This window comes from Lissotriton helveticus, chromosome 1_1 (genome assembly GCF_964261635.1).
Source record: "Lissotriton helveticus chromosome 1_1, aLisHel1.1, whole genome shotgun sequence".
NCBI lineage: Eukaryota > Metazoa > Chordata > Amphibia > Caudata > Salamandridae > Lissotriton > Lissotriton helveticus.
The window spans coordinates 1,301,486,273-1,301,505,373 of record NC_136057.1 but is presented as its reverse complement, the minus strand read 5'-3'; the positions used below and the strand labels follow the sequence as shown (position 1 = coordinate 1,301,505,373).

The 19,101-nt window shown below is 45.8% G+C and overlaps 1 protein-coding gene across 2 annotated transcripts in view; it reads left to right on the top strand.

Moving 5' to 3' along the window:
- The first annotated feature begins 2,443 nt into the window (after positions 1-2,443).
- MAP2K7 (mitogen-activated protein kinase kinase 7) overlaps positions 2,444-19,101 on the top strand; it is a 266,930-nt gene continuing 250,272 nt past the window's right edge. The window contains exon 1 of one of the 2 annotated variants that reach the window (XM_078681283.1): positions 2,444-2,600. In XM_078681283.1, coding sequence (XP_078537409.1) covers positions 2,444-2,600 — 157 coding nt within the window. The remainder of the gene's footprint in view (positions 2,601-19,101) is intronic. The other variant, XM_078681292.1, reaches the window with a different exon arrangement.

Sequence of the window (19,101 nt, the reverse complement as noted above, 5' to 3'; positions counted from 1 at the left end):
CATCGCGAACACTTTACTACATTGACCAGAGTCCTTAGGGGCGACACCGCCGGTGTGTGAGTAGTGTGCGACCCCACCCCCATTTGTAACTTTAAAGCTCCCGTGAGCAGTGGGTTGACGAGCCTGGGATCCCGCACCTACGCGCCTGAGTGGTACTATACCTGGCAGATATTGGCAGCCATCGGCAACCCCAGTACACGGCCTATCCCTGCTGATGAGGGGTGATACCCCGAAACACGTGTCCAGGGATGGCGAAGACAGCGAAGATAGCAGAAGATCGAAAGATGATGCATCACGAACACTTTACTACATTGACCAAAGTCCTTAGGGGCGACACCGCCGGTGTGTGAGTAGTGTGCGACCCCACCCCCATTTGTAACTTTAAAGCTCCCGTGAGCAGTGGGCTGACGAGCCTGGGATCCCGCACCTACGCGCCTGAGTGGTACTATACCTGGCAGATATTGGCAGCCATCGGCAGCCCCAGTACACGGCCTATCCCTGCTGATGAGGGGTGATACACCGAAACACGTGTCCAGGGATGGCGAAGACAGCGAAGATAGCAGAAGATCGAAAGATGATGCATCGCAAACACTTTACTACATTGACCAGAGTCCTTAGGGGCGACACCGCCGGTGTGTGAGTAGTGTGCGACCCCACCCCCATTTGTAACTTTAAAGCTCCCGTGAGCAGTGGGCTGACGAGCCTGGGATCCCGCACCTACGCGCCTGAGTGGTACTATACCTGGCAGATATTGGCAGCCATCGGCAACCCCAGTACACGGCCTATCCCTGCTGATGAGGGGTGATACCCCGAAACACGTGTCCAGGGATGGCGAAGACAGCGAAGATAGCAGAAGATCGAAAGATGATGCATCGCGAACACTTTACTACATTGACCAGAGTCCTTAGGGGCGACACCGCCGGTGTGTGAGTAGTGTGCGACCCCACCCCCATTTGTAACTTTAAAGCTCCCGTGAGCAGTGGGCTGACGAGCCTGGGATCCCGCACCTACGCGTCTAAGTGGTACTATACCTGGCAGATATTGGCAGCCATCGGCAACCCCAGTACACGGCCTATCCCTGCTGATGAGGGGTGATACCCCGAAACACGTGTCCAGGGATGGCGAAGGCAGCGAAGATAGCAGAAGATCGAAAGATGATGCATTGCGAACACTTTACTACATTGACCAGAGTCCTTAGGGGCGACACCGCCGGTGTGTGAGTAGTGTGCGACCCCACCCCCATTTGTAACTTTAAAGCTCCCGTGAGCAGTGGGCTGACGAGCCTGGGATCCCGCACCTACGCGTCTAAGTGGTACTATACCTGGCAGATATTGGCAGCCATCGGCAACCCCAGTACACGGCCTATCCCTGCTGATGAGGGGTGATACCCCGAAACACGTGTCCAGGGATGGCGAAGGCAGCGAAGATAGCAGAAGATCGAAAGATGATGCATTGCGAACACTTTACTACATTGACCAGAGTCCTTAGGGGCGACACCGCCGGTGTGTGAGTAGTGTGCGACCCCACCCCCATTTGTAACTTTACATTAGCACCAGTTGCTTTGCAGACGGACAAATTAATTACGTCAAGCATTCGAGACTTCTTGTATATACTTATATGTGTATGTACTTTGTGGGCTCTGGAGATTAGCCCTAGGACGTATATACTTCTGCTTGGGGACTTTTTTTCCTGTTCAACAGCCTCTATTTAACTATCTTGATAGAAAAGGACCAACAGAGGTCAGTAAAATACCAGAATCACTTTAGCATTCTCTAGATTCCAGTCCATAGAAATTGTCTTCGACACGCACCTGTAGACAATAATATTTTTTTCAAATCTTGTATTTTCAGTGATATGACCACCGAAGACCCTGATTTTATATTAAAAACAGAGCTTTGGACTATAACATTTTCCGCTGAAAGGCAATATTTCTCTCCATGTGTTCACACACCTGGCGTGTCACGCAGTTTGGAGCTTACTTTCCCTCCATGTTGAAGAGCAGTAGATGTTTCACTTCAGCTCCCAGGCTAATGTGCAGCATAGCTAAATACATATAAGGTCCCAAAGGGCTGGGTAATGTACGCGCGATATAAAAACGTATAAATAGAATAAAAGGAACTAAAATAAATCCAAAAGAATCTTACTGCCATTTTCGTCTTCCTTGACTGTACAAAGAGGCGTCAGGAAAGAACTTTTGTTTTGAGAACGCTCACGTTGCTCCCAGGCCACACTATTACTATGCCAGGCAAAGGTCAACAGCCACCATTGTCCTAATTAAACAGAACGTAGAGCGACACATACATTTACTGGACTCAGAGAGGCGCACACTGCACGACCTAGGACAGACTCGTCCGCGCAGGCGCAGTCGCTTGCTACCGGAATGGCAAGTTTCGCATGCGTAGGAGGCTTGTCCGGCCGGAGCTGGAGCGTTCGCGCATGCGCAATGCGCTGTTTGTTTATTATTAGTGCGCGGCGGAAGATGGCGGCCTCCTCTTTGGAACAGAAACTCTCCCGATTGGAGGCCAAGCTGAAGCAGGAGAACCGGGAGGCTCGGCGAGGACGGATAGAGCTGGAGATCAGTCCACAGCGATCACGTCCCAGTGAGGAGACGAGAGGGGAGGGACATTAGGGGGTGACGGGGGAGGGCCTTTACAGTGACGGCAGAGGGAGGGTCTAAAGGGATTCTGGGGCTCTGTATGCTATAAAAAGAGGGGTCTAAGAAAATGTACATGGGGCACGCTTTACGGGCAAAAAGGGGATAGTTGTAGGGGGTGAAGGAGGAGCTTCAAGGAGGTTGTGATGGGCGGGGCCGAAGTAGGAGCTAAATGGGAGGGGCATGAGGTGTAGCATGAGGTGGGCTCTAAACCGGAGGCCTGTATAGGGCATAGTTGTCAAGGTTTTAGATTTCTCTATGTGACATGTTCATAATTTCCGTGCAAATATGAGTGACATTCAACATCTATTAGTAACACTTTCTCTCGAGCAATGAGGGACAACTAAATATCAGAAATTGCATTCATTTGAGCAACGAGTAACTCTTGGAAGATCTTTAAACTGTGCAAAGCACCCGAAATGGAGGGTCACTCTGGGACCCGACTGTACCAAATAGGATGTGAGCATAGCTGCAGAGTTTACAGATTGTTTATGTGTGACATTTCCATGGTTTCAGTGCACCTGTCGGTGACATTCTGCTTGCAAATGTGTGACACTCAGAATGACATTTCTTGCAAATAAAACCAAGCAATTAAGTCCATAGACCGAGATAAATATTAGAAATGTTGCCCTTTTTAACAATGAGAAGAGATCAGAAGACCTTAAACCTGGTGCAAAACCCCTGGTTACTAACCCGCTGTCACTTCAAGATATGACAAATACTTTTTGCTGTTTTATATGGTGTCAACATGACCCGAAGTATTTGATTGCTTCACATGAGCCCCAGTTTCATTAGACGAGGTAACATTCATTTTTTAGGTACTGGGAGATTAGATGATTTGCCCAGAATCACAGAATGTCGAACCGACTTTGGGACTCAAAGCTGGTTCTCCAGTTCAAAAGCACTGTCTGTAACGTCACATCGTAAATGAGAGCAGTCATTAAATGTAAACTGTTATGGTTCGAATTGGGATTTTTATTAGAGGAGAAGTTGTGCCTTCTTATTTTCATGCTGCTTTTCTAAAAAAAGTTTGTCCTTTTGACATTCATGAAAACAGAAACTGTTTCGAAAAAACAAACAGCTGGGTTATATTTGGCTGTGATGCCCTGATGATTTTGGGCCTGTGAATATATATAGGCTTAGGTTCACAGGTATCATGGATCCATAATATACAATTGACAGAAAGTTTTAGGGAATAATGTTTTCCCAGATGTCAATAAAAAGATGAAAAGCAGATTATATTTTTCTAAACAGTCTGTGCTGGACTCACCTGGCTGTGCCCAGAAGTGCGTTCCATTTGTCTGCCCGGCTGTTCATGCTGAGCATGTTCTTCAGCAGCGGCTGGGCATGGAGGTCAATGGGCTGCAACATGACAGTGCTAATTGTACCTGCTAGTGATGATTACAAGGGTACCGAAAGCAGCTTCCTTGGACATCCAGTAGCTGTTGGTCATACACTACAGTGCTTAGGGCTGGCCAGGACTGCTTGTGTAGTTTCCATCGCAAAAGAGGGTGATGTCCTGAGCTGACCCACAGCCAGGAGAGTTGCCCCCCCCCACCCACAAACATGCCATATCCAAATGAAATAATTATGTCCAGGGCCTGGAGGATTCAGAGAGAGCCATAGTATTGCTCCGTTTCCCCTGCGTCCCTCACGCTGCCCACACATGCACACCACTGAGGGGGTGCGGGCACTGCACCACGTGCATGGGCTGCAGGGTTAGGTTAAAGACTTAATTCTATTCTAGAGACTGGAGCTGCCACCAGGACTAAAGACCACAATTGGCCAAACAACAACAGAAGGCTCCTTAAGATTGATGAGACTGCCTGGCGGCGCTTTTTATTACCTTTTAACACTTTCTGTCACTGTGAGTGACTGACGCTGCTGCCGGAGCCACGTGCCATGTCCCAGAGAGGCTGGGACTTCCAAAGCAGTTTTTACGTCCAGCCTGAGCCAGTGCGCATGCGCTGCTCTGGCGATCTGGGAGTAGGGTATAGAAGCTCCGTCCACTCTCCGCCCATATTTGCCATTGGCTTGTGTCATTGTCCGCCTTAAATGCTGGTTTCTGATTAGTAAATAGACTTCTTTGTCCTCCTTAGTACCGCCTCTTCTTCATTTGTCACCTCCCATGGCATGTGGCTCCTTTACTTTGGTTGTTACACTGTACGTGTTATTTAGACTGTGAGCACTATATTCTTTATCCAGTTTTTAGGTCTCGCCTGAGCCAGCACATGCGCTGCGAGACATTTAGTAAGCAGGTTTTTAGCATTCCAAAGTCTTTTGCCCGCCACCAGTGTGCGGTTGCCTACGCGCGCATACAGCCATCTGGCATTCCTCTCGCTCTCCCATGCTTCAGCGTACGTGCCTCCCCCACCACAGAGCCAATCTCGTGCATGCTTTTCACCCCTCTCACTCGTGCAGCCGCCATCTGGCATTCCTGTCGCTCTCCCATGCCTCAACGCACGCCCCTCTTCCACCACAGAGCGCGTCTCGCGAGCGCTTTTCAAATGGAGACAGCCTCGCTACCGTGCTTGTCCCAACCATTCAGACCGGCGGCTGGTGTTCTACGACGTAACACAGACATGGGGACAGCACCATAACCCGACCAGTTCTGCCTGTGAAAACCTGGCTGTCACTACCAGATTTGCGTGTCGCACTTAGGATTGGCTGAGGTGTTTTGAACGCTCCAATCATAGGTCATGTTTTATACCAGTACCTCCCAGTCGGCTCTCGGAATATGCGCGACTGTATTATTGGTTATTATGCAACCCAGAAGTGCCCAAATTTCGAGCACATGATGTCCGTTAAAAGATCAAAATCGATTCGGACGACAGATGCTAAATTCATGGACGGTCCGTAAAAGTAGCTGTTCAATTTGTTTGTTAGTGGTGGTAATCATCCTAATGCTGTGCTGTCCGCTGTAGGGTTGTTTGGGTGATGTCTCTCCTGCGGGTGGGGTGCCTCCCGTTCCCAGGGCTCCTGTGGGAATCCCACCGAATGTTTAAGGATCTAATCTTACGTACAGCATAGATCTACACCGCTCGACTGTTTTGCTCCGCCATCGCATACTAAATAGATATGTCAAATCAATTGTTTCATCAGCATGGCCTTTTAAACTACATTTTAAATTGTAATTATTTTAATTAATAGTACTTTTTTTTAGATTTGACTGTCAATGTTTAATAATCGCCTGTGCTGATATTCTACTTAACCCCTTCCATGCTGGGCCGATTCCGCCGCTGTGCGGTAAACAAAAGAACAGGGCGGGGCCGTGACGAACCCCAGCCATCATCAGCACACGAGCACCTTGGAGCGTGACGGCTGGGGTTCGTCATCAGCATGGAAGGGGTTAAAGCCAGATTGGTGTTCATTTATTCATGCATTCTTAGTCCAAGGTTTGTAAGACAATACTCAGATGTCAAAGCTGAGGCAGAGTGGACAAGCGAGTCAGCTGAACATCTGCTTTTGGTGCTCTCTTGCTATTTGTTCCTGTTGCAGGGATATCAGACTGATGTCCTTGGACTTGAACTATGGAACTCCCTGGTATTTCATATCTGCTATTTGCATTCCTGGCCTTTGGTTAGGCTTCAGATAAAAACAGAATGTTCGGTAAAATTTGACAAACGTTCCCTAGTATATTCGTTCATGTGTGTTTTTTGTATTATAAATGTTTCCGTTTGCACCCAGCTGCGACAAAAACACCATGTGTGTGGGACATTTATATACTTGGATAATAAGTACAAACAGTAGGGTACAGTTTTTGTAACAGTAGAAACCTGGGCTTCAAGCATTAGACGTCTATTCAAAATACTTACTAGATTCCTGAACAGGTTTGGATAGAGAGCATTTTGTGTTACGGCTAATGACATGATAGAGGATATTAATCGGTGCCAGCTATTAATAAGTTGGCATAGCCAATAGGTCTCACCTTTGGGACCTTTTAAGTATTTAGTTATGCAGCACAATATCCTTACTGCAACAACATTAACTGTTGCATGGCTAAACACTTATACGGTCCCAAAAGCGAGACCTATTGGTTATGCCAATGCTTGTTCTTACTGCTGGCACAAAGTGCTTTGGAGCCTTCTTTACAACTCTGCCCCCCCTCCAGTTGTCCTTGTGCCTTCTTTACTCGCTCTCCCTCCCGTTGTTGTGCCTTCTTTACCCCGCCCTCTCCCCCGTTGTCAGGCCCCCCCCCTCCCATTGTCCGTGATGCCTACCATTTGAAATGGGTCTCGAATTTTACGAGTTTGGGCTCTTGGCATTGTAAATGACAATGCCTTTTATTTATGCTTTGGTTTTTAAAACATTAACAAAACGCATTGTCATTTACAATTCCAGTAGCTTAAACTCGCATAAATGCGAGACCTATTGCATTGCAAATGCTTATCTTCCTTTCTCCCGTCTTTGCTGCACTTTTCACTTCCTCTCCTATGGCTATGGATCGCCAGTTGCTCCACTTTCTTTCCTGGGTAAGGAATACACTAAAGAAATGTGGTCTTTTAACCCTTACTAGACTGCGGTGTAATGATAGAGCACCCTTCTCTTTTTCTTACACCGCGCTGTAGGAATTTGCACGCATTTTAGTGGCCGTGCACAAAACGTTCTACAGTGCGTGAAAGGATTTCCCAAATCCGCGTGAGCTGCAATTCAGATAAGTTTAACTCTGGCTTCAGCCGGGAGCCCAGTTGTCGTTTTATGGGTCTGTGGCACCCACGTGCAGTGAGTGCACTTACCCGAGGGCACCATCCTCTGTGCGTTCCCATTACTGGGCAGCCAGACCTTCTCGGGAGTAGCGCGGTCACAGGCACTTAACTCTACCCTATTCAAAGGGATAGCGCCCCCCCTCCTATCGGAAGGAGGGCATCCTAAAACAAACCTGGGTTAAAAGTGTGCACAGTAAAGGCCCAATGCCCGTACACATGTACTAATATTTTCCTGGCACTTCGTGTATCTTGTCACCATGGTACCCAGACATGTAGTATATAACACAGCTCACACCGGTGTAGATGGGGAACATCACAGAGAGACAGCACAGTAATAGGAGTCAGACCTTGGCTGGCTGATCTCTAATGCACCACAGATCCCCTCACGCTTCTTCCTCACACTGCACGCCATAATGACTGGGCATGTCTGTAGCACATTATACAGCCAAGGAGTGTACCTCAGCCAGCGATACAGCATAATCCGGTTAGATATAGAGCCAACATGCAGCACCTCTACCGTTTCTGAGGGCTGTAAAAGTTTTTTTGTACTTAGATTTGGCAGCATCAGAAGGATGAATCTGACTTGTAGAGGGGTAGGATTCAAACTCTTGACTCCATAGGCAGCACGTTTATGAGCGGTGAGTCTTCACGTTGAGCCATCCTGACAGCTCGATACGTTGTTTACCCCACCACCTTCCCCAGGTACTTTTAAGAAAGACCCCCCAGCTGTTTGCAATTTACTTCCACCCACTATTTGCAGTATGTTGACAAGTTGCAAGTGACTTATTCTGGTTCTAGTTGCCTGGATGTGTTTTTTTTGTTTTTGTCGTTGAAGAAATTGAAAGACAAGCAGTCTGGTGAAAGACCTAGAACCAAAAACAATATTTTTTTACCTGTTGTTCACAGTATAAATATGTGAAATGTAAATAGAAAGCTATCCGCCCAGGTAGTTTTATAGCCACATTTCTTTCATTTTCACCCAGATTTCCTTAAACCATTCTTAACTGGTCAACACACTACTCTATTTGTAGGACCTTCTAGTTCAGACCAGAATATGTTATATTATGAGATCTGTGTCCTTGTTTGAACTGGTTATTGGTTACAGTTGGTGTTTTTATGTGAGTAACACATGTCTTCTGTTCTTTCTCATATATAGTCAATTCCTTGTAACTGGTAATGTGAAATGTACAGCAAAGTGATAAACTTTTACATTTCCTTTACTGAGCCTAAGCTTTTAATTTTATTTACTAAGCCTATTTTTTTTCTTTGCATCATGGCAGAGCGCATCTGACGGGCATATTGAGGAAGATACAAGTAAAAAATGAATTGTTCTTGTGTAATATAAATGGTACTCGTGTAAAGTGAGAGGTTGTGGCCAGAGCTGCCGACTTTGGAGCTGTGGAACCAGGTTGGAGCCTCGGCGTCGGCTCAGCTTCCTGAGATTTGGGGCAATTCACTTAATCTCCCAGTGCCTACCAAAAAATTAATGTGTCCTTGTGTAACGTAAGTGGCGCTCATGTAAAGTGAGCCAATACCTTACGATCGAGTTCGCTATATAAATCTTCAGAAAAAGAGTACTCCAATCCCTTCGGGTCGAGTTAGCACTATATAAAACTGCTTCAAACTAGAAGGGCTGGGAGGAGCATGCAAACCAACGTTGCTATCTTGTTAATGGTGACGACACCAAGCTGTATCCCGAGAATGTTGTGCTTCAGTTCCCCTTTCATCAGATACAAGAGAGTCCCTCCCTGCCGTCTCCACTTGCCCCGGAATTGCAAATGGCTTCTGTGGTAGGGCGCCATTCATTGCTACTTAGACGTGTCATCTAGAGACCAAACCGGGCTCTGTTTGCTGGCAGGCGGCGGCATTTCTAAAGTGTTTTCGCACAGTCACACGCATGTCCTCTTCACCGTTAAGTCAGTGCACTTTTACTGCTTTCTGCCCACGTGCCTTTGTAAGTACTAAAAATCCAGACCAAATCCAGTGGATATTTGTGGCACAGCAAATAAACTTTGGAAAGTGTATGGGCGGGGGAACCCCTAAAAATGTACACCCCAAAATATGATTCCAACTGTACACCCATAGGTTGATGAATCAGTTATAGAATTAACCCTCAATTTTATGAGGAAATGTATCCCCAAGAAAAGGCACCCCACAACATAACAAAATGCAGTCACTCAAGTAAGGACAGACTCAATAATTGATTTCTAGGGCAAGAATAACCAGCATTTGCAATGCAATTGGTCTTGCATTTGCGAGAGTTTAAGCTATTGGCATTGTGACAGTGCCTTTTATTTATCTGTTTTAAAAAACAACCTGTAAATAAAAGGCAGTGTCATTTACAATGCCAATAGCTCAAACGCGAGACCTATTGCATTGCAAATAGTCTTATAAGTCTCTCATCGCTGCGGAAACAATTTGTCCATCACACTTCAGACTAATGCTCATTTTATCATTGTGAATGAGCCCAGGCCGGCAGCCTTTAATAAGAAGACCTAAGTAAATATCATGGGGCACACAGCGACAAAGCAAGCAGCCAAAACATTCTCCGGCTGCTTTTTTTGTTAATTCCTGCAGTGAATCATTGCACATGAAGTAGGAGGAGGCTATAATGTGTGGCTAATGCATTGTAGTATGTTATATAGTTGGGAAATTTGTTTGAATGCTGGGCGAGATGGTAATGTTTGAGGGGGAGGTAGACTAGGGTGGAAATTGATATGTGGGAGTTAGCTGTGGCTTGGGTGTTACCAAAGGATCAGATTGCGAAGCGTGAGCAGGTCATTGAAATGGGTTGGCATAGGAGAAAGAAAGGGGGTCCTGATGTTGTTTTGCCACTTTATTTTGGATCATTGGAAAACCATATGTTCGGTATTTAACTTTTCAGATACAATTTTTTTTCACATATCCACTCACCATTCTCTGTAATGCTCATGTATTTATTGCCATGGTTCAAAGAAAGATAGCGGTCAAACATCTACATTCTAGTACTGAAAAATATGGTGGTTATCCCGAGAGGATAGTAGGGCCCGTCAGATGCAGAAACGAACAGGTGGAACCTTTAACTTTAGAGAGAGGGAGAAAATGGGCCCAAGGAACAAAAATAAATAGTTTAACAGGAGGAACATGTTTGTTGGGGAAGGAGGGAGAGGGACATTAGGAGTAAAACCTTTGACTTAAAGAGCACACACCAAATGGGGACGTGAGGCAGGGAGAGGGTAGTAACGTTGGATGAAAGCTAGTGCGGGATGTAAGGATGTGATGAGATTGAGAGGACAGAAGAGGAGATCTGTTGATATTTTACAAATAATGGTTACCACGCTCTCATTTGAGACGTAAATAAAGGCATTGTATGAAAAGTGGTCTGGAAGGCAAATAGTTAAGAGGTGGGGGAGAATTCATGGTTTCTCTGGGATCCCAAGATCATTTAATATTGTAGTATAAAGAACAATTCATTTTTGTAGCATGGCTTGTGCTACAAAACGGATATTAATGAAGATATTGCAGGTATGATAGTGTAATGTGAGGGATAGTATGTGTGCAATATCAGGAAATGTACTGACAGGTATAAATATAGCAGTTTTGCACAGCATTCCTTTGAAAACTGCTTTTATGCAAGTTTTGTAGTTCATGCTTAAAGGTCATCTTTTCTCAAATGTCTGGTCTACTGGGTCAGGGATTTTCTGGGGTATGCTTAGACTAGATCTGTGTCAACACTGTTTTGGGGTGGTGTGATTTCTTCTCTGTAGTCTTTTTCGGGACTGGTAACATCTTTGGGTTGCAGATAGCAAGCTCTTTGTAGGGGGACGTCTAGAAAGCCTTTGGCAGTGTCTGGGTGGGGATGCATGAAGAGAAGCACATAAACAAGCAATGAAGATAGGAAACATTGCTGTGGTTTATGATGAAGGGTTAGGATTGTTGATAGGGGAAGAAGCTGATGGTGATGACTGGCAAATTACCTCTATGGTGTATTTTCTTTTTGTGACAGTTGTTGGTCCTGTGTGTTCAGTTTTCGTTCCGTAATACATTGATGGGCCCGACTCTGCTAATAGAAGGTTGTATATGTGCTTGTTCTGCTCCCACAACACAGTGTTATGCTTGCGCTGGTATCTTGTGTGAAGCATATTGTAATGTAGATCATCAATGTTCTCATATGACAGCCCACGTAATAGTGATTAAATGCCGCCCCTCCTTTTTAGGTTTCGCCTGGGGCACGGAGCTTTAGCTCCGCCCCCAGAGAAATCTTTAGTTTTTAGTAAGGGACACTTGAATCCGCCCTCTGTTCCATTGGCTAGCTCCATAAATGGAGGCTAGCCATTGGAACAGAGATCTGTCCGTCATGGCCGGACCAGATTCGTGGGCGTTCCCGTGATTTTTTCTCTCTCCGCCTCTGCGATGACGTCATCGCGGCCGTGCGCGGGGTTTATTTTTTTTTGTTGACCAGGTTTTTAGGGCCATTCCGCGGCCGACCGCCAACGGAGGAAGCCTTCCCGACCCCCCCTCCCGCTGTCCGTTCCCGCCCCCCCTGTCCGTTCCCGCCCCCCCCCACCTCCTGTCCATTCCCGCCCCCCCCTGTCCGTGTGCTTCATGTTTTTCCGAGCGCACATTACCGCGGCCGTGGGCGGGGTTGCCGAAATGCCCGCTCCGTGCTGGGCCTCCGTTGTTCCCCAGGTGAGTGCTTGTTACACTATGCATACGCAATAGGGGTTAATGTGGAGAAAGAAGCGTTTGCATCGCGACTTTTAAATAAAGTTGCGGTGGTGTTGAAGTGGAGCTTTAAATGAGCACGGCATGGCAGGACCGGATGTTGACACTGGAAAGACTTGGGAGGCCAGAGGGCAGCGAACGCGGGCTGAGCGAGGTAGGCTTGATGGCGTTTTTAAGTAACAGGAGGAGTTAAAATGTGTTAATCGCGGAAGCCTGATGGCAATGAGTGACATCGTTCATTTATTGTAGAGACATCTTTGGGGTTAAAGTGTAACCAGCGCAGGGCACGGCTATTTTCATTACGGAGGCGAGCGGGACAGAGATTGGGTAAGCGAAGGTTGATCTGTACCAAAGCGCACATACGGACATAATGTCATGAATGTTAGTCTGAGAGAGTTACCTCTGCTTTTCATAGAGTCTGGCATTCAAGTTAACCCGGCGCAGAGAACAGCTGTCTGGTTACGATAGAAAGCGGAAAAGAGACAGGGTAAGCGAAGGTTACTCTGCACTGTTCACACGGAAATTATTCAGAGAGCAAGTATGAGAGGGTTGCGTTTGTTTCTCATAGACCTGTGAATGGCAGAGAGGGGGATCCACGAAGAGGAGTGGATTTTGTGATTACAGGAAGGAGCTGGTAAGTCAGTTTCGGAAAGAGTGTTTTTGAGCAAGAGTAACTGAAATCTCCTGACTAGTATAATGGGTGAAATTTAGCTAAATGGTACCGTTTTTTGTTACAGTAAAGACGTGTTTCTGAATAATACTCCGAGGGCAAGAGGAGACAGTGAGACTCTTTTCAAGCGAGGGTGTTTTGATTTTGTACAGGTAGGGGCTTGAATGGAACCATGAGTTTGCACTACCAGTATGCACACGCTTGGGGTGAGAAAACATCACTAAATGGTTACATTTTAAAGTGTTTACCTTGGATTGTCGGTCGGGCTCGTGCAGTATGATGAATTCTATTCCACATTATTTTCCTTTCCATGAGTTTCTTTGCCTCTATCTATTAGTTTTTTCCCTGTGTGCTAATCCTATTTGAGATTGATGTATATCCAAAATGGGTTATGCCTAACATAAATACATTTACTTTGTAGTGCCCGAGTACGGAACTGGCAAGAAAATTACCAGAAGAACCAGGAAAATTATAAAATTATATTATCATTTAGTACCCTTGACGAATGGTTCCAATGAACCCGAAATGCATTGGGTTTTTTCTTTCGTTAAGTTCTTTTTAAAAAACTAAAAGACTCTATGGATAATTGATAGTTTTTGAATGTTAGTATATGTTTTGATATTTTCATGCAACCTGTTTGATGATAGTATAAACAGATTTATGTCAAAGGTGCACTAAAACTTTCATGAATGAAACATTTGACTATTTTGTTTACTCAAGGGATTGACAATGTGTTACAAAAAGGATATACTTTATTAGAAACCTTAGGGACTTCATAGGTGGAGCACCCTGCAGACTTAGTTGCGTCTAGGTCTATACAGGGCAGTTTATCACATTGGGTTGTGGGCACAACCCTCATCAGGGTAGCTCCTTGAAGGGATTACTATAAAAAATGTAAGATTAACTAAACATTGCAAGTGTGCAGGTCTAACACTTACAGAGCTAAATTGAAACTTACCCAGAATGCATTGGTGCGCTTAATCTACCATCTAAAGAGGAGGGACCATGTATCCAATGCCGGGAGAGAATTGCACTGGCCAGATGATCAGCAGTGAGTTCAGTTATTAGGTCTGTCAGTCACAGTGCCTACTATAAACCAAGGGCCTTAGTACTCAAACCCTTTGTTTTAACGGTCCCTTCTGGAGCTCTGTGATCCAACTTAGTCTTCTTGCTAATGCCAGAATAGGGAAAGGCTATGGCAGCAGATCACCAAGATCACTCCAGCCTGGGTGCTGAAAAAGTACAGCAAAAAATACAATCCATCGTTCTTTTTTCGGAATCTGTGTTTCCGAGGTTATTAGCCTTTCCTGTACTCTTCCCCCGCCCTTGTGCTCCGCCCGGCGGCTGGGTTTTGCTCCGCCGTCCGGCCGGGCACAGCCAGCCACTCTTCCCCCGCCCTTGTGCTCCGCCCGGCGGCCGGGCTTTGCTCCGTCGTCCGGCTGGACACAGCCTGGTGTTTTTACCTCCTTGATTCACGGACCGGAGCTGTCTCCCGTTTGGTGAATCCTTTCCCATTGGCAGTGGTACAGATCCAGAGGTGATCTTGCGTGGACCAGAGGTGGTGTGTTTTCAGGACGCTACTACATAGAATCACGGTAACAGCGTGTTACGCTGCCTTAACTTACCTTATGTTGGGGAGATTATTGGGACGTATGACTAATATTACCAATTATATGTAGATGACCAGAGCAGACAGCAAGATAGAGACTCTCACTTCTCTGCCCTCTGTCTCTACAATTGCAATCTGCCCGCTTTTCCTTTCTCACCCTCTTTGGTTATTTTACTTCGTCCTTGCCTTCTCTTTATTGCCTTTTTCTCTCCCACTCCTTCTTTTTCCTCTTTGTTTGCCTGCAGTCATTCTGTTCTCTTCTCTCTCCTGCCTCCCCTCTCGTGCTTTTCTTTGCCTCCTACTTTATTCCTCTCTTTCTCCCTCTCTCACTGCCACACGGGCCTGTGCCTCCTTGAAGGGCCCTACTTGACAAACGGCTCTGACGGTTGCAACACACAAAACCTCCCCCTTTCAGTGGAAAAGACTAAGGTTTTGTTCCTGAAGCAGAAGGGGGGTCTCAAATCTATGATTTCGCTTTTATTTTTTGCAAGCTTAAGATAGTCAGCGGGGTGGGGTGACGCCGGCCTCCTAAAAACGGGCCCTGAAATGATAGCTCTGTTCTGTGGTCGAGGCCTCCTGATTTGCATGAAAACGCCTTGTGGGTTTTAATGAGTGTCTGGGCTCGCGGGCCTCAGCCCTGGAAACCCCACAGTGCACATACATCTTGTAAGGAGAGATTAAGCTAATGGCAATGTAAATGACAATGCCATTTATTTATCTGTTTTCAAAACCAACACATAAATACAAATTTTGCCATTTACAATGCCAATAGCTCAAACTTTTCCAAAGGCGAAACAAATGCTTGTTTGGTATCCATTTAAACTCCAAAATGTATCCGATCTAAAATAATCCCATCTAAATTCTTGCTTCACAAATTATTTCATACCGCTAGCCGGTTATTTTTATTGTTATAAATTGATTATAGTAATAATGTGAAAGCTCTTTTTCACTTTGTTGTAAAGAGAAAAGTGCTCAATTAAATAGTCACAAAGTGTGCACCATGACAAGCTCTGGTGATGCCATTATTCAAATACACCACAGGTGATTGCCTTTGCTTCTCAACATGTAACTGGGAGGGATGTGTGAAAATTGAGTAATTTGGTTTTGCGTTCTAACCAACATTTCTCATAAATGTGAAATGCAGAAACTGCATTTGGTGCTATATTTTAGCGCAGAATGCATCCATGCTTCCGTTTTGGGCACAAAGATGCATTTTGTGATCGCAAATAGCAACAAAAAAAACACAAACACTGCGAACAAGTAGCCACTCGCGTTCATTTCCTTTATGTTGTTCCCGTCCCGTCCACTTAATAGTGTAATTTGTAGAATTTCACATAACAGAAAATTCTGAGAGATTACAACTGCGTGATGTAATTTGCCTGTGTACAGTAACTGATCTAACACCGATCTCTGCCTGCTGAGAAGTGGCACCAGAATTTAGAAACGCTAAAGAGGGTCGCCGGTTAAGAGCATCTAACTTGCAGTGTATTAGCTGTGCCATTAAAACTATGCACAAGGCAGAGGTGGCTTCAGGGCCACCTTTAGCTTAGCTACCATATCCAGAGAAGCCCCCTCAAGGCACTCAAAACCAAGCTGTGCCAGTGAGTTGGACCCCACACCAAAAGCTGTTGCAAGTCACTTTGGTTGACCTTGGATAAAAGGGTCGGAGGGTTGCAGGAGTTGCCCAAAGAAGGTCTATCCCCTTGTTTTATGCCAACATTGTGAAGTGTGTATTCAAGACAAAAAAATGGTGTGTATTTTCAGAAATCATAAGCTTTTGTTTGGAGAAAAATGGATGGAAATCCCAAATATAGTCCCAAGTTCATACGTGAGTGATAAATCATACAGTGTTGGGGAGAATTATTACTATTACTACTACCTTGGTGTCGGTGGCATTGCAGCTATGGTTGTTATGCATTAGCCAAGTAGAGTCATTCCACTTTGACAAAGCCTTTTGTACAATACTGCTGGCAACCACACGGAGACTGAGGTGATCAACTGCTCATGATCTTGCATATGGCAACAACACTGATGTAATCTTGTCTTATATGGTCATTGTTATACCACTAATATCAGTAGCTCAGGATGATTTTTTATTAACCATACGTAGCCTTATTACAGAAAAAATTGAAAACCGCTGCTCCAGAATGACACACCTGTCTCTGAGCGAAGCCCTAAATTACATTTTCTAAATGTTCTAAAAGGCCTGAGGTACACCCGTTGCTACAAGCCAGTTGATTGGATCTCCTGTTTTAAATTCCATTGCCTACTTATGTGATACCTAGGTGTACACAGTGTTAAGTTATGTTAATAACATTTATATAGCACGCAAGTACCATTGGCCTCTTGACTCTTACCTTAGGGCTGGAATAACATGTTACTGCTAAGCTTGTTTAAGGAGAAGAGTTTTCAGACTTTTTTTGAAAGGGAAGTAGGGTGGTCTCTTTCCTCAGCCTTTCCGGCAATCCATTCCAAATCCGAGGTATCAAGACTGAAAAAGTCCGGCTGCCCAAGGTTGCTTTACTACAGCATGGACAGGTCTACAAATCCCCTAGTAGGAACATAGGCAGGGCCCAGGCGCATAATGCCTCAGTCTTTCCTTAATGTAAACTGGCACAGTACCATACAGTGTCTCGTGCGCAATACACAAGCCCTTGAGCATGGCCCTCTGTTTGACTGGCAACCAGTGACGTTGTTGCAACAGTGGTGTGGCATGCGTCCATCTCTGTAGTTTAAGCAGCAATCTTGCTGCATCATTCATTGTCACCTGGAGCTTGCCCAACAGCTTATTGAGAAGGCCAATATACAAGGCATTCCCATAACCAAGCCATGACAATATCCTTGCCGCCAGCCCGGTCTGCATAGTTGAAAATGAAAGAATAGGAACCATTTTCTGGAGTTGTCTCAAGAGACCTGTGCCACTCCCATGTACTGTGGCCACTTGCTTAGACATTGACAGACTACTGTCTAGTTTAATGTAAAGACTGGTAGGGTACACTGGGGGAAGGAGGGGAGGGATTTGGGATGGGTGGACTTGACTCTAGTGGCCAAAACCTGTCCAATACAGAGGCTCACTTTCATGGTGATTGCCAGCGCTTCAGTCTTGCCTGGATTGATCTTCAGAGAGTTGGCTGGCATTCAGTTCACAGTAAACTAACTGCAAGATATTTTGAATGTTCATCTGTGACTGCATAGAACTCTCAATCCTCAAAATGAGCCGAAAATCATCGGCATAGTTAAACCGTCGACAGTCCAGCTGTGCCATTGCTGTAATCAAGCACTCTATATAGATGTTGAACAGCAATGGAGAGATAAAGCGGATCCCTGAAGGACCCTGCAGGTTAACGCACTTGCCATAGAGACATCACTGCCAATTTGCACCCTCTGTGAGTGGTCATTCAAGAACCTTTGAAACCTACAGAAGGGTAGACTCTTTAATCCTGTAAGCCAGAAACTGGTGCAATAGGAATTGATGATAACTGCATTAAACACGGCTGTATGTTCTAACAAACTCGGCGCAGAAGACCTATTCTTATCTGCGGCCACCCTAAGTTCGTCCAGTACAAAGAGCATCACCAACTCTGGATTATGATGGGCCCGAAAGCCTGATTGGCGAGGGTGAAGCAGTTGCTGATCATCCCAAAATTTTGTGAGAATCTTAGATACATGCCACTCCAGAATCCTACTCGCAAATGGCAGCAGGAATACAGGGCGATAGTTCTTTAAGATTTTTGGGTCCATCCCCACGTTCTTCATAAGAAGGATTACCATATCCCTCTTAAACATTGATGGAACTTTACCAATCACCAAAGAAGCGTTTAGAAGAGACAGAAGCTCACTCCCCCATAACTGGGAAGTCTGCTTTAAACAAACTTTACCGATCACCAGAGAAGCATTTAGAAGAGACAGAAGCCCACCCTCATAACTGGGAAGTCTGCTTTAAACAGCTCCAGCGGGCAAGGGTACTCTGGCGAGCCAGATTTGACAGCCACCAGAAAAGAGGCCAGTGTCTCCATATCCAAAAGTCTAACCCTTCTGGACTGCCATCACTTATCTGCTGACCAGTGTCTTAGATGACTGCCACCCACCACTTGCAGAGCTGGTGCTGAGTACCAGGTGTCCAACACTAAGGCCTCGCCGTAGAGTTCCTGCATTCCAGCCATTCAACATTTTACAAATTCAGACACAAGTAAATAATGTGGTTTGTAGCGCACTATACTATTTGTTCTAACACTTGCTACCCCAGGTAGTTTGACAAATGTTTTCTTTGCTTTCAGCCTATGTGAATAGTGTTTCCACATTATGCATGATGACCAAAGAGTTGCGATTATCGTGTTATCTGTGATGCTTAGTGATGGGTGAGGTGTGTGAGAGAGACTCCTTTTTAGGTCTCGCGCCTGCGATTGCTGAGGCGAAGCCCCTGCTGTCGCAAAGCGAGTCTGTTGCAATCGTTTCAGTCCTTTCAGCTTTCAAGGACTACCCACGCGCTCCGATTTCTGCAGGCTGTTCACAACACATGCACACGCAGGCAGGCACACACGCAGGCCCACACAACACACACACAGACAGATAGACGCACGCGCACGCACACACACATCCCCCCCACCTCCCCCACCTCCCCCACTCACCGGGCTCTTTCAGCATGTTCCGTGTCCCTGTCTCTCTCGTCAGTCTCGAGGTCCCTCCGCAGCGCTGGTCTTAACCCGGGCCCCCTCCTGGGACCCGGGACTTCAGATGCCGCACAAAGCTTTGGCGCCGG